This window comes from Neomonachus schauinslandi, chromosome 15 (assembly GCF_002201575.2).
Source record: "Neomonachus schauinslandi chromosome 15, ASM220157v2, whole genome shotgun sequence".
NCBI classification, from domain to species: Eukaryota; Metazoa; Chordata; class Mammalia; order Carnivora; family Phocidae; genus Neomonachus; species Neomonachus schauinslandi.
The window spans coordinates 26,952,088-26,971,031 of record NC_058417.1 but is presented as its reverse complement, the minus strand read 5'-3'; the positions used below and the strand labels follow the sequence as shown (position 1 = coordinate 26,971,031).

General features: G+C 38.5%; 1 protein-coding gene across 1 annotated transcript in view; it reads right to left on the bottom strand.

The window, feature by feature from the left end:
- Positions 1 to 18,944, bottom strand: part of TRIM37 (tripartite motif containing 37) — a 156,957-nt gene that overhangs the window by 67,792 nt on the left and 70,221 nt on the right. The window contains exons 14-17 of the mRNA XM_021704395.2: positions 15,908 to 16,022; positions 14,775 to 14,993; positions 13,376 to 13,512; positions 815 to 900 (exon numbers count right to left, since the gene is read on the bottom strand). Coding sequence (XP_021560070.1) covers positions 815 to 900; positions 13,376 to 13,512; positions 14,775 to 14,993; positions 15,908 to 16,022 — 557 coding nt within the window. The remainder of the gene's footprint in view (positions 1 to 814; positions 901 to 13,375; positions 13,513 to 14,774; positions 14,994 to 15,907; positions 16,023 to 18,944) is intronic.

Sequence of the window (18,944 nt, the reverse complement as noted above, 5' to 3'; positions counted from 1 at the left end):
TACCAACAACTACTTATGAGACCTAGGCAATTAAATCCCAAGTTTATTCCATGCATAAGTTGAGCTCTCAAAAGGTCCTCTATGGGGCACCTGGGAGGCTCAGCTGGTTAAACAGCTGACTCTTGATTTCAGCTCAGGTCATGATCTCAGGATCGTTGGGATTGGGCCGCACATCGAACTCCGTGCTCAGCAGGAAGTCTGCTTGGGATTCTCTCCCTCTCCCTCTGCTCCCTCCCCCTGCACAAATATGCAAATACACTCTCAAATAAATAAATCTTTAAAAAAACAAAAGGTCCTTTGTAAGTCACATTCCATGAATCTATTCAGATTATTCTATAGTCAAATTAGATATACAAACAAGACTTATATATCCTAAAAGGATAGTGTATGATTGTAGAGAAGACCATGAGCTTTGGATTCAGACAAACCCAAAACTCTAATCCCTAAATTTAGTAAACTTCATTTACTAATTGTGAATGATAGCAAGGTGCTTAATTTCTCTACCAATTTGTATAGCTATAAAAAGCAGGCAATATTAAAATCTATCTCACAGAATGTTATAAGTTAATGAGATAAGGTACACCTGAAGTGCTATTGCACAATGCCTGGTACATAAGACCACTTACCAAATGTTAGCTATTATTACTATTTCAAATACACTCTAAGATATGTGTACACACACACACACACACACACTATATAGCACTTCCAATACCACGGGCCATGTAGAGCAGTGGCTGCCATAAAATAAAATATGATACAGTCAAAGAAGAGGAAAGAGAAGATGCAAGCTGATGCATCTTGGCCTCTATACCCGGTGGTCCTGCAGCAGCTGCATCTTCCATAAGTTCTCCCTCTTCTAATTCCATGTTGTTGTATTCCACATCATTTTCTCCAGACCTAAGAATATACAAAATTCATCATTCCTACAGAATAGGGACAATTAAAATTATTTGCCACACCTCAATGAATTTTATAACAGTAGTGCATAGCTTTCTGCTGTGAAATAAGATGGGATATATTTCTCAATACAAAAATGAGGAAAAGACTTTTGTCATTATCACATGTATAGGTAGTGTTCATGTTCAAACTACCTTTTAAAAATACTAAGGTTGGCAACATTTAATTTTTAAAATAGAAAATCTGAGAACCATTGTAAGCAGAAGAAATTATAGCTTCAAACACCACATTTTAAGGTTTAAAAAAAAAAGAAAAGATGATCAAATTACTACATATGATTAAATATTATTTTCTTGGGGCACCTGGGTGGCTCAGTCAGTTAAGCGTCTGCCTTTGGCTCAGGTCATAATCTCAGGGTCTTGGGATGGAGACCTGCATCAGGCTCCCTGCTCACTGGGGAGTCTGCTTCTCCTTCTCTCTCTGCCCTTCCCCCTGCTCATGCTCCCTCTCTATCTCAAATAAATAAATAAAATCTTAAAATATTTTCTTAAAATGATATTTCAGAAAGAGGGTATTACCTCCTACCAAAGTTTTCAAAGTTTCTCCTATCAAAAAACACTATTACCTTCTTTTATTTTTAATTAAAAAAATTTTATTTACTTATTTATTTAAAGTAAGCTCTATGCCCAGTGTGGAGCTCGAACCCAAAACCCTGAGATCAAGAGTCACATGCTCTACCAACTGAGCCAACCAGGCAACCCACTATTACCTTATTGTAATGACAAAGTACTATATGGAACAGCACTAATCAGTGCTAGTTTGGGGTATTTAAAGAAGTCACAAGATCAGTTCCCAGCTTGGAACTCTGCAGACCTGCTCCATTGACACCAGTAAAAATTATTTTTAAAACAGTCATCAAGAAAATGTGCTAAAATCTGGTAAAAACAGTGAGTCTGAGGTACTTAAACAAGGACTACTTGCTCTTTCTTCCCCTCCCAATTCAGTGATACAGAAATTCCACTCTAGACTGGCACAGCCAAGAACATAGGCCTCCCAAAAGAAGGGCTTATTTCCAGGAGGGTAAAACATCAGGATTTCTCCTCCTGCCCCTAGCTAACAGATGCTGACACTAAGGTCAGGTAAATGTGATCAAGTAGGAGGATACCTTTCTTCCATCCAGACCCAAGGCTCCACCCTTGGGTGTAGCATACTGAGAATACTGGGGCCTGAATCAGTATGCCCCAATACACTCATAAATGGAGGTCCTAGGCATGAGAAGACAAGCTGAGAAGATCTCAGGGTACAGTCTCTAACTCCCCCACCCCCACTGGTTCAACTACTAAAACGGGAGAAATTAGTACACCTTTGTCCTCAGTCTAGCTTCAGAGTTCTGACTTAGATTTTCCCTGGAGGAGGAACCAGACTGAAAAACAGCCACAGAGAAATATACAGCATAAAAAAATACTCTCAAATGGAATCCCAAAAAAGATAAAAAGAATTACACATCATGGCAGAGTGGGATTTACCTCAGGAATGCAAAGTTGGTTTAAAATCCAAAAATAAGCTAACATATCATGCTAATAAAGAAAAACTACACAATCATCTGAATAGATGCTGAGTTTACTATATTGTTTAGATGATAGGTAGAAAGATAATTCGACAAAAATCCAACACACTTTTACAATAAAAGCATTCAACTAACCAGAAATAGAAGGGAACTTCCTCAACCAGATAAAGAGCATCTACAGAAAACCCACAGCTAACACTATACTTAATGGTGTAGTTTCCCTCTAAGATCAGGAACAAGACAAAGATGTCCACTCCCACCAGTTCTATTCAACATTCTACCGGACAGTCTAGCCAGTGAACTTAGAAAAGAAATAAAAAAGCATCCAGTAAGGGGGTGCCTGGATGGCTCAGTTGGTTAAGTGTCCAACTCTTGATTTCCACTCAGACCATGATCTCAGGGTTGTGGGACTGAGCCCCACATGGAGTTCCCTGCTCAGCACAGAGTCTGCTTAAGATTCTCTCTCTCCCTCTCCCCCAACCCACATGCACGCACATGCTCTCTAAATAAATAAATCTTAAAAAAAAAAAAGCGGGGCGCCTGGGTGGCTCAGTTGGTTAAGCGACTGCCTTCGGCTCAGGTCATGATCCTGGAGTCCCTGGATCGAGTCCCGCATCAGGCTCCCTGCTCGGTGGGGAGTCTGCTTCTCCCTCTGACCCTCCCCCCTCTCATGTGCTCTCTCTCATTCTCTCTCTCTCAAATAAATAAATAAAATCTTTAAAAAAAAATTAATAGTATAATAGTATAAAAATAATACTTAGGAATGATTTAACAGAAGAGGTGTTAAACATATACTCTGAAAAATACAAAACACTGTTGAAATATTAAAAACTTCCGCTTGGCAAAAGACTCTTTAAGAAGAAAAGACAAGAGCACAGGTAAAAGGAAGATAGTGGAGGAGTTGGAAGACCCTCAGTTTGCCTATCCCATGAATAAACTAGATTAACTATCAAATCATCCTCAATATCCAAGAGCTCAACCTGAAGACTGGCAGAACAAAGTCCACAAACAAAGGTAGATTAGAGGTTACACAGAAAAAGGTAGTTGCAGTTTGGGAGAGAAATAGATCATGGTCTCTGTGATGGGGAGGGAGTAGCAGTTGTACAAAAGGGTGAGAAACAGACTATCACACAGGGGAGCCCACACGGGGAAGACATCCTCATAGCAATTGACTTAGAAAGTGAGGGGGGGTGCCTGGGTGGCTCAGTCATTAAGCATCTGCCTTAGGCTCAGGTCATGATCCCAGGGTCCTGGGATTGAGCCCTACCTCAGACTCCCTGCTTCTCCCTCTGCCTGCTTGTGTGCTCTCTCTCTGTGTTAAATAAATAAAATCTTTAAAAAAAAAAAAAAGAAAGAAAGAAATTGAGAGGGGCCCAATTTTGTGAGTTCTTGCAACCAGTGGGCTTAAAGCCTAAAGTTCTAAAGGTCAGCAGGGTGGGAAGGGATAGAGCCCAGAGGGCATAGGGGCATTGGGGCTGCTCTTGGGAGAGAAGGCAGGCAAACAGCCCATGGACATACAGCATAGAAACAGTGAGGAACACAGTGGGGTGCACACAGTGGGGAAGTTATTTGCTCATCGCAGTGCCTGTCCCAGACAGGCAGCATTCACTGAGTGACCCCTCCAGGAAGAAAGAAACTGGCTGGTGTCATTTCCTTCTCCAGCCCCTCAGCATAAATAGAAAGCCACCTGTAGGAACCAGTACAGCACCAACACTCACCACCTAGTTTGCTTATATCAAGCCCCCTACCCTAGTGCTCCAGAAGAACCATCCTTCCCAGTCATGCTTCCCTCAGTCCCAGAAGACCAACCCAAAGCCCTGCCCACACCATGCCTCCTGACTGAGGAGTCTTGCCAGGCCTCAGTTCCAGTGGTGGTGGCAACAGGTCTCATTTCACAAGAGGACCAGAGCATACCTAGTTAAAACATGCCACATTCAGGCCAGGGACCAAACACTTCCCACAAGAGACAAAGAAAGCATCTGCAGACAACTGGCCTGAAGGAAAGCATCCATGACACAACAGCAGAGTGGATGCACTACACAATGGAGACACTCGTGAAAGCACCAGGCCCTGGGGAACAGGGGACACCACAGTGCAGGGCACTATAGGACCTCTTCTTCATAAGGCCATTACCCTCAAGAACAGGAGACATAGTTGACCTTCCTAACACAGAGAAACAGGCAGAGACATAGACAAAATGAGAAATAAGAGAGTGGAATTTGTCCTAAATGAAAGAACATGACACAGCCAGAGATCTAAGTGAAACAGATATAAGTAACATGCCTGCTGTAGAATTTAAAGCAATGATCATAAAAGTACACTCACTGGACTTGAGAAAAGAATGGAGGACATCAGTGAGACCATTAACGCAGAGATAAGTAATAACAGCAGAGATAAAGGTCTCAGTAAATGAAATGAGAAACATTCCTGATGGAATCTGATGGAATGAAGAATAGGCTGGAAGAAGCAGAAGAACGAATTAATGACCTAGAAGACAGAGTAACAGAAAGTAATCAAACTTAACAAAAGAGAAAAAATAATTATGCAAAACAAGAACAGAAACAGGGAACTCAGTGACTCCGTCAAACATAGTTACATTCGTATTACAGGAATCCTAGAAGAACAACATAGAGAAAAGGGAGCAGAGAATTTATCTAAAGAAATAATAGCTAAAAACTTCTCTAATTGGGGGAAGAAATCAGATTTCCAGAACCAGGGGCACAGAGAACTCCCATCAAAATCAACAAAAACATATCCACACCAAGATATATTATAATTAAAATGGCAAAATACAGGGACACCTGGGTGGCTCAGTCAGTTAAACATCTGCCTTTGGCTCAGGTCATGATCCCAGGGTCCTGGGATCCAGTTCTGCATCAGCATCCTTCCTCAGCGGGGAGCCTGCTTCTCCCTCTGCCTGCCGCTCCCCCTGTTCATGCTTTCTAGCTCTTTCTCTGACAAAATAAATAAATAAATATAAAAAAAAATAAAATGGCAAAATACAGTAATAAAGAAAAAATATTAAAAGCAACAAGCCAAGGGTGTCTGGGTGGCTCAGTGAGTTGAGCACCCGACTCTGGATTTTGGCTCAGGTCATAATCTCATGGTGCTGGCATCCAGCTCCGTGTCAGGCTCCGGGCTCAGTGTGGAGTCTGCTGGAGATTCTCTCAATCTCTCTCCCTCTCCCTCTGCGCCTCCTCCTGCTCACGCACTCACTTACTCTCTCTCAAATAAATAAATAAATAAGTCTTAAAAAAAAAAAAAGGCAGGAAGCCAAAAGAAGACAGTGACATACAAAGGAAACCCCATAAGGCTATCAACAGATTTTTAAGCAGAAACTTTCCATGCCAGAAAGAAGTGGCAAATATCTTCAAAGTGCTGAATGGGAAAAATATGCAACCAAGAATACTATATCCAGAATTCAGAATAGAAGGAGAGAGAAAGAGTTTCCCAGACAAACAAAACTAAAGGAGTTTATAACCAGTAAAGTAGCCCTGCAAGAAATATTAAAGGTGACTCTTTGAGTAAAAAGGAAAGACTGAAAGTGACAGTATGAAGTTAGAAAACACAAAAGCAGTAAAAATGAACATTTTGTAAAAAATCAGTCAAGGAACTCACAAAATAAAAGAACGTAAATATGACACCATACACCTAAAACATGGGGAGAAGTAAAGAATGCCTTCACACTTAAATGATCATGAACTTAATATACACTGCTATATGCAGAAGATGTTATATACAAACCTAACAGTAACCACAAATCAAAAACTGTTAATATGCAAAGAAAGAAATCCAAATATATCACTGAGGAAAACCAGAAAACCATGATAGACAAGATCAGAAAAAATCTTGAGAAACAACCTTAAAACAAGTAATAAAGTGGTAATAAAAATAATATCTATCAATAACTACTTTGAATGTAAATGGACTAAACACTCCAATCAAATGACATAGGGTGACAGAATGGATAAAAAACAAGACCCATCTATATGCTGCCTACAAGGGATTCATTTTTTTTTTAATTTTTTTTATTGTTATGTTAATCCCCATACATTACATCATTAGTTTTAGATGTAGTGTTCCATGATTCATTGTTCGTGCATAACACCCAGTGCTCCATGCAGAACGTGCCCTCTTTAATACCCATCACCAGGCTAACCCCTGCTCCCACCCCCTCCCCTCTAGAACCCTCAGTTTGTTTTTCAGAGTCCATTGTCTCTCATGGTTCGTACAAGGGACTCATTTTAACCTAAAGACACATGCATATTGTTTTTTTTAAAGATTTTATTTATTTATTTGAGAGAGAGAGAATGAGAGAGAGAGAGCACATGAGAGGGGGAGGATCAGAGGGAGAAGCAGACTCCCCGCCGAGCAGGGAGCCTGATGCGGGACTCGATCCAGGGACTCCAGGATCATGATCTGAGCCGAAGGCAGTCGCTTAACCAACTGAGCCACCCAGGCGCCCCAAGACACCTGCATATTTAAAGTGCAGGGATGGAGGGGCACCTGGGTGATGCAGCTGGTTAAGTGTCCAACTCTTGGTTTTGGCTCAGGTCATGATCTCAGGGTTGTGAGATCAAGTCTCACATCAGGCTCTGCACTCAGCGCAGAGTCCCTTAAGACTCTCTCCAGGAGCGCCTGGGTGGCTCAGTTGGTTAAGCATCTGCCTTTGGCTCAAGTCATGATCTCGGGGTTCTGGGATAGAGCCCCATGTTGGGTTCCCTACTAAGTGGGAATCTGCTTCTCCCTCTCCCTCTGCCCCTCTCCCATGGTCATGGTCTCTCTCTCTCTTTCTTTCTCTCAAATAAATATATAAAAATCTTAAAAAAACAAAACAAAACCCTCTCACTCCATCTCCCTCTGCCCCTTCCCCCTGCACCCACTCTCTCTCAAATAAATAAATAACTTTTTAAAGTGAAGGGATGGAGAAACGTTCATCATGTAAATGGATGTCAAAAGAAAACTAGAGTAGGGCGCCTGGGTGGCTCAGTTGGTTAAGCGACTGCTTTCAGCTCAGGTCATGATCCTGGAGTCCCTGGATCAAGTCCCGCATCGGGCTCCCTGCTCGGTAGGGAGCCTGCTTCTCCCTCTGACCCTCCCCCCTCTCATGTGCTCTCTCTCTCTCTTTCTTTCTGTCTCAAAAAAAAAAAAAAAATTTTAAAAAAAAAAAAAAAAAAAAAAAAAGAAAACTAGAGTAGCAATACTTGTAGCAAACAAAATAAACTTTAAAACAAAGACTGTAGAGGCACCTGGGTGGCTCAAATGGTTAAGCGTCTGACTCTTCATTTTGGCTCAGGTCATGATCTCAGGGTTAAGAGACAGAGCCCTGGGTTGAGACATTGAGCCCTGCGTCAGACTCTCTCTCTCTCCCTCTGCTCCCCCACCATCTCTCGCTCTTTCTCTTGATAAAAAAAACAAAACAAAACAAAAACTATAATAAGAGACAAAGAATCACACTATATAATAAAGGGGACAAGCCAACAAGCAGATATAACTGTTATAAATATTTATGCACCCAACATAAGAGCACCTAAATACATGAAACAGTTAATAACAGTAATAAAGGAACTAACGGATAATAATACCAAGAGGACTTTAACACTCCACTTACATCAATGGACAAATCATCCAAACAGAAAATCAAGAAGGGGCGCCTGGGTGACTCAGTTGTTAAGCATCTGCCTTCAGTTCAGGTCATGATCTCAGGGTCCTGGGATCGAGCCCTGCATCGGGCTCCCTGCTCAGTGGGAAGCCTGCTTCTCCCTCTCCCACTCCCCCTGCTTGTGTTCCCTCTCTCACTGTGTGTCTCTCTGTCAAATAAATAAATAAAATCTTAAAAAAAAAAAAAGAAAGAAAATCAACAAGGAAACAATGGCCTTGAATGACACACTGAACAAGAGGGATTTAAAAGAGATATTCCGAACATTCCATCCTAAAACAGAATACATATTCTTGTCAAGTGCACACGGAACATTCTCCAGAATAGATCACATACTAGACCACAAAACAAGCCTCAAAAAATTCCAAAGGATCAAAGTCATAGTAAGCATCTTTTCTGACCAGAACGCTATGAAACTTGAAGTCAACCAAAAGAAAAAATCTGGAAAGAGCACAAAGACATGGAGGTTAAAGAATATGCAACTAAACAATGAATGGATCAACAAGGAAATAAAAGAAGAAATTAAAAAGTTCATGGTAACAAATGAAAACACAACAGTTCAAAACCTCTGGGACACAGCAAAAGCGGTTCTAGGAAGAAGCTTATAGCAATATAGACCTATCTCAAGAAGCAAAGAAAATCTCAAATAAACAACCTAACCTTACACCTAAAGGAGCTAGAAAAAGAACAAACAAAACCTAAAAAACCAGCAAAAGGAAGGAAATAATAAAGATTAAATTACATAGAAACTAAAAAACAGATCAGATCAATTAAATGAGCAGCTGATTCTTTAAATCAATAAAATTGATAAACCTCTAATCAGACTTATCAAGAAAACAAGAGAAAAAAACCCAAATAAATAAAATCACAAGGGGCACCTGGCTGGTTCAATCGGTAGTACATGCGACTCTTGATCCCAGAGTCGTGACTTCAAGCCCCACATTGGGTGTTGAGCCTACTTAAAATAAATACATACATACAACACATACATAAAATAAAATCACAAACAAGAGAAGAGAAATAACAATAAACAACACATAAAGACAATTGTAAAAGAATATTATGAAAAACCATATGCCAAAAAAATTGAGCAACCAAGAAGAAATGGATACATTCCTAAAAACACATTACCTACCAAAACTGAAACAGAAAGAAACAGAAAATTTGAACATACTGATTATCAGCAAAGATATTGAATTGTAATAAAAAAACTCCCAACAAACAAAAGTCCAGGACCAAATGGCTTCACAGGCGAATTATACCAAACATTTTAGAAAGTTAATACACCTATTCTCAAACTATTCCAAAAATAGAAAAGGAAGGATAGCTTCCAAATTCATTCTCTGAGGTCATCATTACCCTGATACCAGAACCAGATAAAGACACTACGAAAAAAGAGAAAGACAGGGGGTGCCTGGGTGGCTCAGTCGGTTAAGTGTCTGACTCTAATGGTTTCAGCATCTATCTCTTGGTTTCAGCCCAGGTCATGATCTCAGTGATCCTGAGATGGAGCTCCATGTCTGGCTCTGTACTCAACGGGGAGTTTGCCTGAAGATTCTCTCCCTGTGCCTCTCCCACCACTCAAAAGCATGCACTCTCTATAATAAAATAAATAAATCTTTAAAAAAAACATGAACACAGATGCAAAAATCCTCAACAAAATACTAGCAAACTGAATCCAACAATACATTAAAAAAATTATTCACCACAATCAAGTAGGATTTTTTTTTTCTGGGTGCTATGTGACTCAATATTCACAAGTCAATCAATGTGATACATCACATCAATAAGAAAAAGGATAAGAAACACGACCATTTCAATAGACACAGAAAAAACATTGGACAAAGTACAACATCCATTCAGGATAAAAACCCCTCAAGAAAGTAGGTGTAGAGGGAACATACCTCAACATAATTAAGGCCATATCTGAAAAACCCACAGCTAACATCATGGGGGGAAAACTGAGAGCCCTTCCCCTAAGGTCAAGAACAAAACAAGGATACCCACTCTCACCACTATTATTCAACACAGTACTGGAAGCCCTAGCCACAGCAATCAGACAACAAAAAAATATAAAAGGCATCCAAACTGGTTTGGAGGAAGTAAAACTGTAACTATTTGCAAATGACATGACACTATATGCAGAAAAATCTTAAAAATTCCACCAAAAAACAATTAGAAGTAATGAATTCAATAAAGTTGAAGGACACAAAATTAATACAGAGAAATATGCATTTCTATATGCTAATACTGAAGCAGCAGAAAGAGAAATTAAGAAAACAATTCCATTTTTGATTGCACCAAAAATAAGATACCTAGGAATAAACCTAACCAAAGAGGTGAAACACCTGTACTCTGAAAACTATAAAACACTGATGAAGGAAAATGAAGACGACACAAAGAAATGGAAAGACATTCCATGCTCATGGATTGGAAGAATACTGTTAAAATGTCTATACTACCCAAAGCAATCAAAACACTAACAGCATTTTTCACAGAACTAGAACAAAAAGTCCTAAAATTTGTATGGAGCCACAAAAGACCCCAAATAGCCAAAGCAATCTTGAAGAAGAAAGCAAAGCTGGAGGCATCACAATTCCAGACTTCAAATTATATTATAAAGTTGTAGTAATCAAAACAGTATGGTACTGCCATAAAAACAGACACATAGATCAATGGAACAGAATAGAAAACCCAGAAATAAACCCACAATTATATATATGGTCAATTAATCTCTGACAAAGCAGGAAAGAATATCTAATGGGAAAAAGTCTCTTCAACAAATGGTGCTGTTGGGAAAACTGGACGGCAACAAAAGAATGAAACTGGACCACTTTCTTACACCATACACAAAAATAAATTCAAAATGGATTAAAGACCTAAATATGAGACCTGAAACCATAAAAATCCTAGAAGAGAAGACAGACAGTAACTTCTTTGACATCAGCCAATGCAACCTTTTTTCTAGATAGATCTCCTGAGGCAAGGGAAACAAAAGAAAAGATAAACTACTGGGACTACATCAAAATAAAAAGTTTCTGGAAGGAAACAACAAAGGAAACAATTAACAAAACTCGAAATAAGTCAATCAGAGAAAAGACATGTATCATATGACCTCACTGATATGAGGAATTCTTAATCTCAGGAAACAAACTGAGGGCTGCTGGAGTGGTGGGGGGTGGGAGGGATGGGGTGACCAGGTGATAGACACTGGGGAGGGTATGTGCTATGGTGAGCGCTGTGAATTGTGTAAGACTGCTGAATCACAGACCTGTACCTCTGAAACAAATAATACATTATATGTTAAAAAAAAAAGAAGAAGAAGAAGATAGCAGGAGGGGAAAAATGAAGGGGGGGAATCGGAGGGGGAGACGAACCATGAGAGACTATGGACTCTGAAAAACAAACTGAGGGTTCTAGAGGGGAGGGGGGTGGGGGGATGGGTTAGCCTGTGATGGGGAAAAAAAAAATCAACTGATGGAATGGGAGAAGATATTTGCAAATGACATATTGGATAAAGGGCTAGTATCCAGAATCCATAACGAATTCATCAAAATCAACATCCAAAACATAAATAATCTAATTTAAAAATGGGCAGAAGACATGAACACACATTTCTCCAAAGAAGACATACACATGGCCAAGAAACACATGAAAAGATGCTCAATATCAGTCATCATCAGGGAAATGAAAATCAAAACCACAATGAGACGTCACTTCACACCTGTCAGAATGGCTAAAATCAAAAACTCAAGAAACAACAGATGGTGAGGATGTAAGGAAAGGGAAATCCTCACGCACTGTTGGTGGGAATGCAAACTGGTGCAGCCACTGTGGAAAACAGTGTGGAGGTTCCTCAAAAAGTTAAAGGTAGAACTACCCTATGATCCAGCAATTGCACTACTGGTTATTTACCCAAAGAATACAAAAACATTAATTCAAAGGGATACACGCACCCCTATATTTATAGCAGCATTATTTACAACAGCCAAGATATAGAAGCAGCCCAAGTGTCCACTAATGGATGAATAAAGAAAATGTGGTGTATATATATATGTATACACACACACACACACACACACAATGGAATATTATTTAGCCATAAAAAGAACGAAATTTTGTAATTTCAAACAACATGGATGGAGGTAGAGAGAATAATGCTACAACAGTCAGTAAGAAAGACAAATATAGGATTTCACTCATATGTTGAATTTAAGAAGAAAACAAATGAGGAAAGGTAAAAAAATGAAAGAGAGACAAACCAAGAAACAGACTCTTAAACTACAGAGAACAAACTGATGTTTACCAGAGGGGAAGGGGATTGGGGGATGGGTGAAATAGGTAATGGGAGGGAGGGAGATATTTACAGTCTCAAATTATGTCCCCAAAGGATGTTTGTTAATTACAAAGTGAAAAATTAGTAATTTTAGAGTAGAGAAATCTGGCAGACATTAGTTTACCCAAGTAATCTAATCAATTGTAATGGGACAGTTAAAAGACATGTGCCCTCCTGCCACTCCCTCGGATGATCCTCTGAAAAGGCTCTATCATCACTTCTCTAGTACTCCTGCCTCAAGTGTGAGGAAACATTCAGAGGACTCCCAAATTGAGGGACTTGCTACAAAATAACTGCTCTTTCTGAGAAGCATCAAAGTCATAAAAAATTAAAAAAAAAAAAAAGTTAAGTGACCCAGATTAAAGAAGATTAAAGAAATTTAACTAAAAGCAACATATGATACCCGATTGGATCCTAGACCAGACAAAGGAAATCAATGGCAAATTTTTAAATGGTCATAGATTACAGTATTATATCAATGTTAATCCTGATTTTGATAACTATATTGTAGTTACATAAGAAACACAGTTGTTTTTAGGAAGTACACAATGAAAAGTATATTCACCTAATCGTGAAATTCTCAGACAAAAAAAAGTAGGAACACAAAATACACCTGGGGAATTAATCTGGGCAAAGGGAATATGGGAACTGTTATTTAATATTTTTGTGACTTTTCTTAAATATGAAATAATTGCAAAATTAAAAATAAAATGAAAAACTAAATCTCATTTTGGAACCCAGAGATGAGAGGGAAGAAACTAATGGTCTTTCCTTCAAGCTCCCTCTTTATAGGAGATACTTTATAGCAAGTAAAAACGCTGAATATCCCCACTTTTAGGCCTAAGTTAATTAACACGCTTCTATTACTTCCCACTTAGATGCTTCATAGGGGTAGTTAATGTGAGACACTCACATAGTTTCTTCATCAATGTCATTTTCTTCTGTGTTACTTGTTGCTGTGGAGCTGGCAGAGGAACTGCTGCCATCAAGGTGATTCACTTCATCTTCCCCAACAAGATCCAGATCCAGATCTCCATCTGAAAGTTCATGCTAGATCAAGGCAAAGAAACAAGACTTCTATCTCAAATGTTTTTACTTAGGTGATCATCTGATCCAGCTGATGGACCAAGCACCAAAGAAGAATGTAATCCTCAGAATTCTCTGCTCCTGTGCAGAGGCAGCTGAGCCCTTTAGAGAAAAATCACACAACCACATCTGGTTCCACTAATAACTTACTGCTACCATTTTTAGCTGGGCCTTCAATGTCTCTGGAAATGCTTCATATATTCCATGTCAGCTGCCAATAAGGCTCTTCACAGGGTAACACTTCAAACCATCACTCCTCTAGTCCTACCTAACCTCTAATATCCCCAAGGACATCATAAAACTATCACTTATCTGCACAGAAAAACACACTGGTTATTAGTAAATACCCCCGAATTTTAGTGCCCTACCTGCAAACCCCACCGTTCCTTTAATTCACCCTATCAGAGGTTAACTGCTTCACTCCAACCACTCTTATCTCCTTAAATAGTTTGTCTTGTCAGTACCTTAACCTCACCTCTCTCTGCACTGGCTCCTTCATTTTAACACATACTTGAAGTCTCCCATCTTAAAAATAACAATTACAAACAAAACAAAACAAAACAAAAAACACCATGTCTCTGCATCACTGTATTACTTTAAACAATAATAATCACTTCTTGAATTCTCATTCTGGTTGTGGTTTAGCTGGGATAAAACCTAGCTGTCTCCCAAATCCTAAATCATTCTACCTACATACACAAAAAAACTTTACTAGTTTTAGTGAATGGAAATAGAATACATTTTATAATTCCACAATTTATATAGTTTCCAGAATGTACATCCTTTTACTTTGTAGAATGTACAGTTTTCTAACAAATTAATTTTAGAACCTTGCAACACTTTGATTCAACAACTTCTAATATTTACAGAAGAGCATACACTAGTAATGAAAATAAATGGATGAGACTTTTAGTACATTGATACATAGAGTATACATAGAGGACACTATATACTCTATATTGGAAACCATAATCTTATTTCTCTTATAAAACACAAAATGAATCTAAAACAAGTCTAATTATTACATGATAATTTTTTTAACTTAAGATTTATTTATTTTGAGAGAGAGAGAGAGCGAGCATGAGAGTGGGGGGAGGGACAGGAGAGGAGAAAGAGAATATCAAGCAGACTCCCCTGAGCATAGGGCCCAACGTGGGGAAATCATGACCTTAGCCGAAATCAAGAGTCAGATGCTTAACTAACTGAGCCACCCAGGCGCCCCTTACATGATAATCTTCATTCTGAATCTTCTCTTCCTCTTCTTCATCCTCTTTGACCTCTCGTATAGAAGCTGTAGTAGGACCATCCTGAAGAAGCATATCCGTGCATGACACAGACTTCTTAGCACGTGTCTCAGGAGTGTCATCATTTTGGGGGCTAAGATGATTATCTGGTGGTGACAAATCTCTTGATTTCTGAGTTCGAGACAACTCAATAGTAAGTCTCTTTTAAAACAATAACAGCACAAATAAACATGAGTCAAAAGCAGTGCTTCACTGGTACAGTGAAAAATATTTTAAGTAAAAAAATATATCCAGATGTTTTAAAACCATTTTTCAAACCATCTCTCTCACTCCCTCCTGGTTTTGCTTATGGAAAAATCTATGGCAAAAAAAAACTTGCCCCCTTTATTCTCCTTCTTCTTCTCATATCCAGCCTAAGCTACCCAAACAATTAGCAAACTGTACGGTAAATACAAGTAGTTTTAAATAGTATACTTATCATGAAAATCTCTCCAAGTATGTATTCATTCATACTTTCCTCCCTCATCTATTGACCCATTCTCAGCACTTCCATCCTTGCACTCCACCTCAATTTCCACTGGCAGAAAGAAACATGCCTTATATAACTTAGTTTACCACTCTAAGATAAAAATTCCTTAACTGATCCTCCCCAGGGCTCAATTCAGCAATAGTGAAAATTCAAGATGGGGTAATTTTCAATTACTCTATAGCTTAGACTCCTTTAAATTCAAGATAGCATGGAAAAGAGAAATACTCAAATCACTGAGAGAAACAGAGTTTACCTCAAATGAGAGCAGCACTGTCCAATACAGCTTTATACAATGATAAAAATGTTCTATATCTGCAATGCCCAATACAAGCGCTTGAAATGTGGCTAGTCCAACTAAAGAACTGAATTTTTAATTTTAATTAAGTTCACACAGCCACACGTGGCTAGTGGCTAATGAACCAAGAGTGCAAAATTAGAGGCTCAAAGGTGGTACATAGATGGAGAATAAGGTAATTGGACTTTTCTACAAAATTACAAAAGAGGAATATCCAAAATCTAATTACAAATGTAACAGGCCAGTAAGACTATGAATATGAAACACTAAACCCGTATGTTTTTTGCTTACCTCTTTAAGGTTATTTATTTGTTGGATATAGCTAGTTTGTGCAGCTTCCAATTGAGTAATATACCAATGCTGGTCCCGGCATTTTTGAAAGAAAGTTGGTGAACGAACCTGAAATCTTAAAAAAAGAGCTGCACATGAAACATGATCCAAACAGTAAAATATTATCAACTCAGCCTTGAATCTGTAACTATAAATTCTATAATTTTATTTGATTACATTACAAGGCTAAAATTCAAAATGAACTCGGGGCTGTTGGTATTAACCATTTACACATATAGTTTACAAATTATAATGACATAACATTCTGAAAACTTATCTTCAGGTCAGTTGTCTAAACACAAACTATACTTTTCTATAGAAATAACATTACACATCATGGTTAAACTCCCAAACTACTAAAGCATATTTATTATAATAATCTAGATCAAATACCATGTTGATCACGAGTTGGGAAGAAGACCATGCCATGCAGGAAAGAGGAAGCTAATGCTTTCTTTCCCCCTTTCTTGCTTAGGTCAGACCCTACAAAAATAGGCAAAGTTTGTTTTAGACACTGCTCTTTTTCTTTCCCGCTTTCATCTCATGTTCCCATATTTCTTACTCCCCAGTAAAAAAAAAAAAAAAACTCCCTTAAAGGGTCAACTACCTGGGACTGCTTTACTGTCCCCCAAAAGAGTTGCATACTCTAAATAACCTATATTCCCAACCCCTCCAGATGGCAGCTTAAAATCAGTTCTCCATACATCACAATATGGCATATTTCAGCATGGGTTAGGGAAAAAAACCAAGTATATTAAAGGATTTTAATGGATAAATGATAGGATCTCAATCTATTCAGTTATCTGTACTTTTATTTATTTATTTATTTTGGTGGGCAGCAAAGCAAGGTTTATTGAGCAACAGCAAAGTGATAGTACAAAGCTCCCAAGGAGAGAGGGGACCTGAAGGGGTTGCCCTATCTGTACTTTTAAAACCCTAATACTTACTAATGCAAAAAATCTCTACCTATTTTATTTTAGATAAGCGAACTTGAGTTTATTCATAGTGAAAAACAAATCTATAGCAATATGTAAAGAGGTTTCTAAAGAATGGAAGAGTCCCAAGAGGCAAGACTAACTTGGAAGCCTACAAATCATCCTTCAAGTCTTGCCACCGTTATGTTAAATATCATTCTATTTTTCTGTAGGATTTTACAACTAGTATAGGAATCTACTGACCATCTAGTTATCTGCAGCAGCAGATAACGATTTTCAGGCAAAGATACTTATGCTTTAGAGGATAGAGATTATTCACTCAACCACTATCCTAAGTGGATACTGCCCAGTCAGTATATATCAGTAAGACTTTCAAAAGGACATTATCTTTGAATAACTAATGAGCTATAGTCAATTATGAACATTACTGTTAGTTAGTATCTGTGTCATTAAAACAAAAGCAAGCATCAGGTAAAATTCCTTAACTTCCTCATTTAACAAAAGGAGAATAAAATACATACTTATTCATATGTAGTTATAGAAAAACCTTAAGTAACTTTATTTTTTTTTTTATAAAGTATGTTCCACACCCAGTGTGGAGCCCAACTCGGGCTTAACTCATGACCCTGAGATCGAGACTTAAGCTGAAATCAAGAGTTGGACACTTAAGGGGCACCTGGGTGGCTCAGTCGTTAAGCGTCTGCCTTCGGCTCAGGTCATAATCCCAGGGTCCTGGGATTGAGCCCTGCATTGGGCTCCCTGCTCAGTGGGAAGCCTGCTTCTCCCTCTCCCACTCCCCCTGCTTGTGTTCCCTCTCTCGCTGTGTCTCTGTCAAATAAATAAATAAAAATCTAAAAAAAAAAAAAAGTTAGGACACTTAACTGACTGAGCCACCCAGGTGCCTTTTAAGTAACTTTCTAATAAGTACCTATAAAATTCCATCAGAATCTTAAATTGAGGCTTAAATTTTCAGCAATCTCTCATTACATAAGTATTATGAGTAATAAGACAATTCAAAGCCTCCTCTCCACAAATCCTACAGCAATTTATTTTCTACTGCTATTACAGCACTATCTTGTAAAATGTATTGTTTTGGTTTTTTTTTTTAAAGATTTTATTTATTTATTCATGAGAGACAGAGAGAGGCAGAGGGAGAAGCAGGCTCCCAAGGAGCAGAGAGCCCGATGTGGGACTCAATCCCAGGACCCTGGGATCATGACCTGAGCCGAAGGCAGACGCTTAACCATCTGAGCCACCCAGGTGCCCAAATGTATTGTTTTTATCTGCCCATTTCATCTTGAGTTTCCTGAGAACAAAACCAATGTCTTATTCTTTCTTAATATTAACCCAGTGCCAGGCACAGACTCAGTAAATGTTGCTGAATAAATGATAATAAAACATCAAAATAGGGATCTGTTCCTGTCCTAATATTCAAGTCTACCAGGAAAAGCTTTGTTATAAATAGGGCTGGCTTAAATAGAGACTAGAAGTTTGGCTACACTGAATTAAAAAACGGAAACTCTATTGCACAGATTACCACCAAAAGATTCAACATGAATATGACTCCAATAAGGAGAAGACTAAGGCTTTTGCAGGTTGGTCAAAGTGACGGTTGAATAATTTTGCAATCCTCTCTACGGTTAAAGTGTGGAATAGCAACAAACTATTTCTTTTGGCAAATAATTTTTAAAAATACAAAAACCCTGAAAGGTTATAAAATTATAAAATGGGAGTTAAAATAATTCCCCAAAAGATGACAAACACATGAATCTTTTTTTTCTACACTGAAAATGCAATAATCTTTCTCACTTCTTTATTCTCCCAGAAAGATTATGAAGAACACATACTAATAAAGTTTAATATAACAATAACTCATACAGTACCCTCCAGAACAAAGAGCTCAGAATAAGAGAAAAATTTTTTTTTTTTAGATTTTTATCTATTTGTGTGAGAGAGAGAGGCAGACAGAAGAAGAAGCAGGCTCCCCGCTGAGAGAGGAGCCTGATGCGGAACTGGATCCCAACACCCTGGGATCATGACCTGAGCTGAAGGCAGATGCTTAA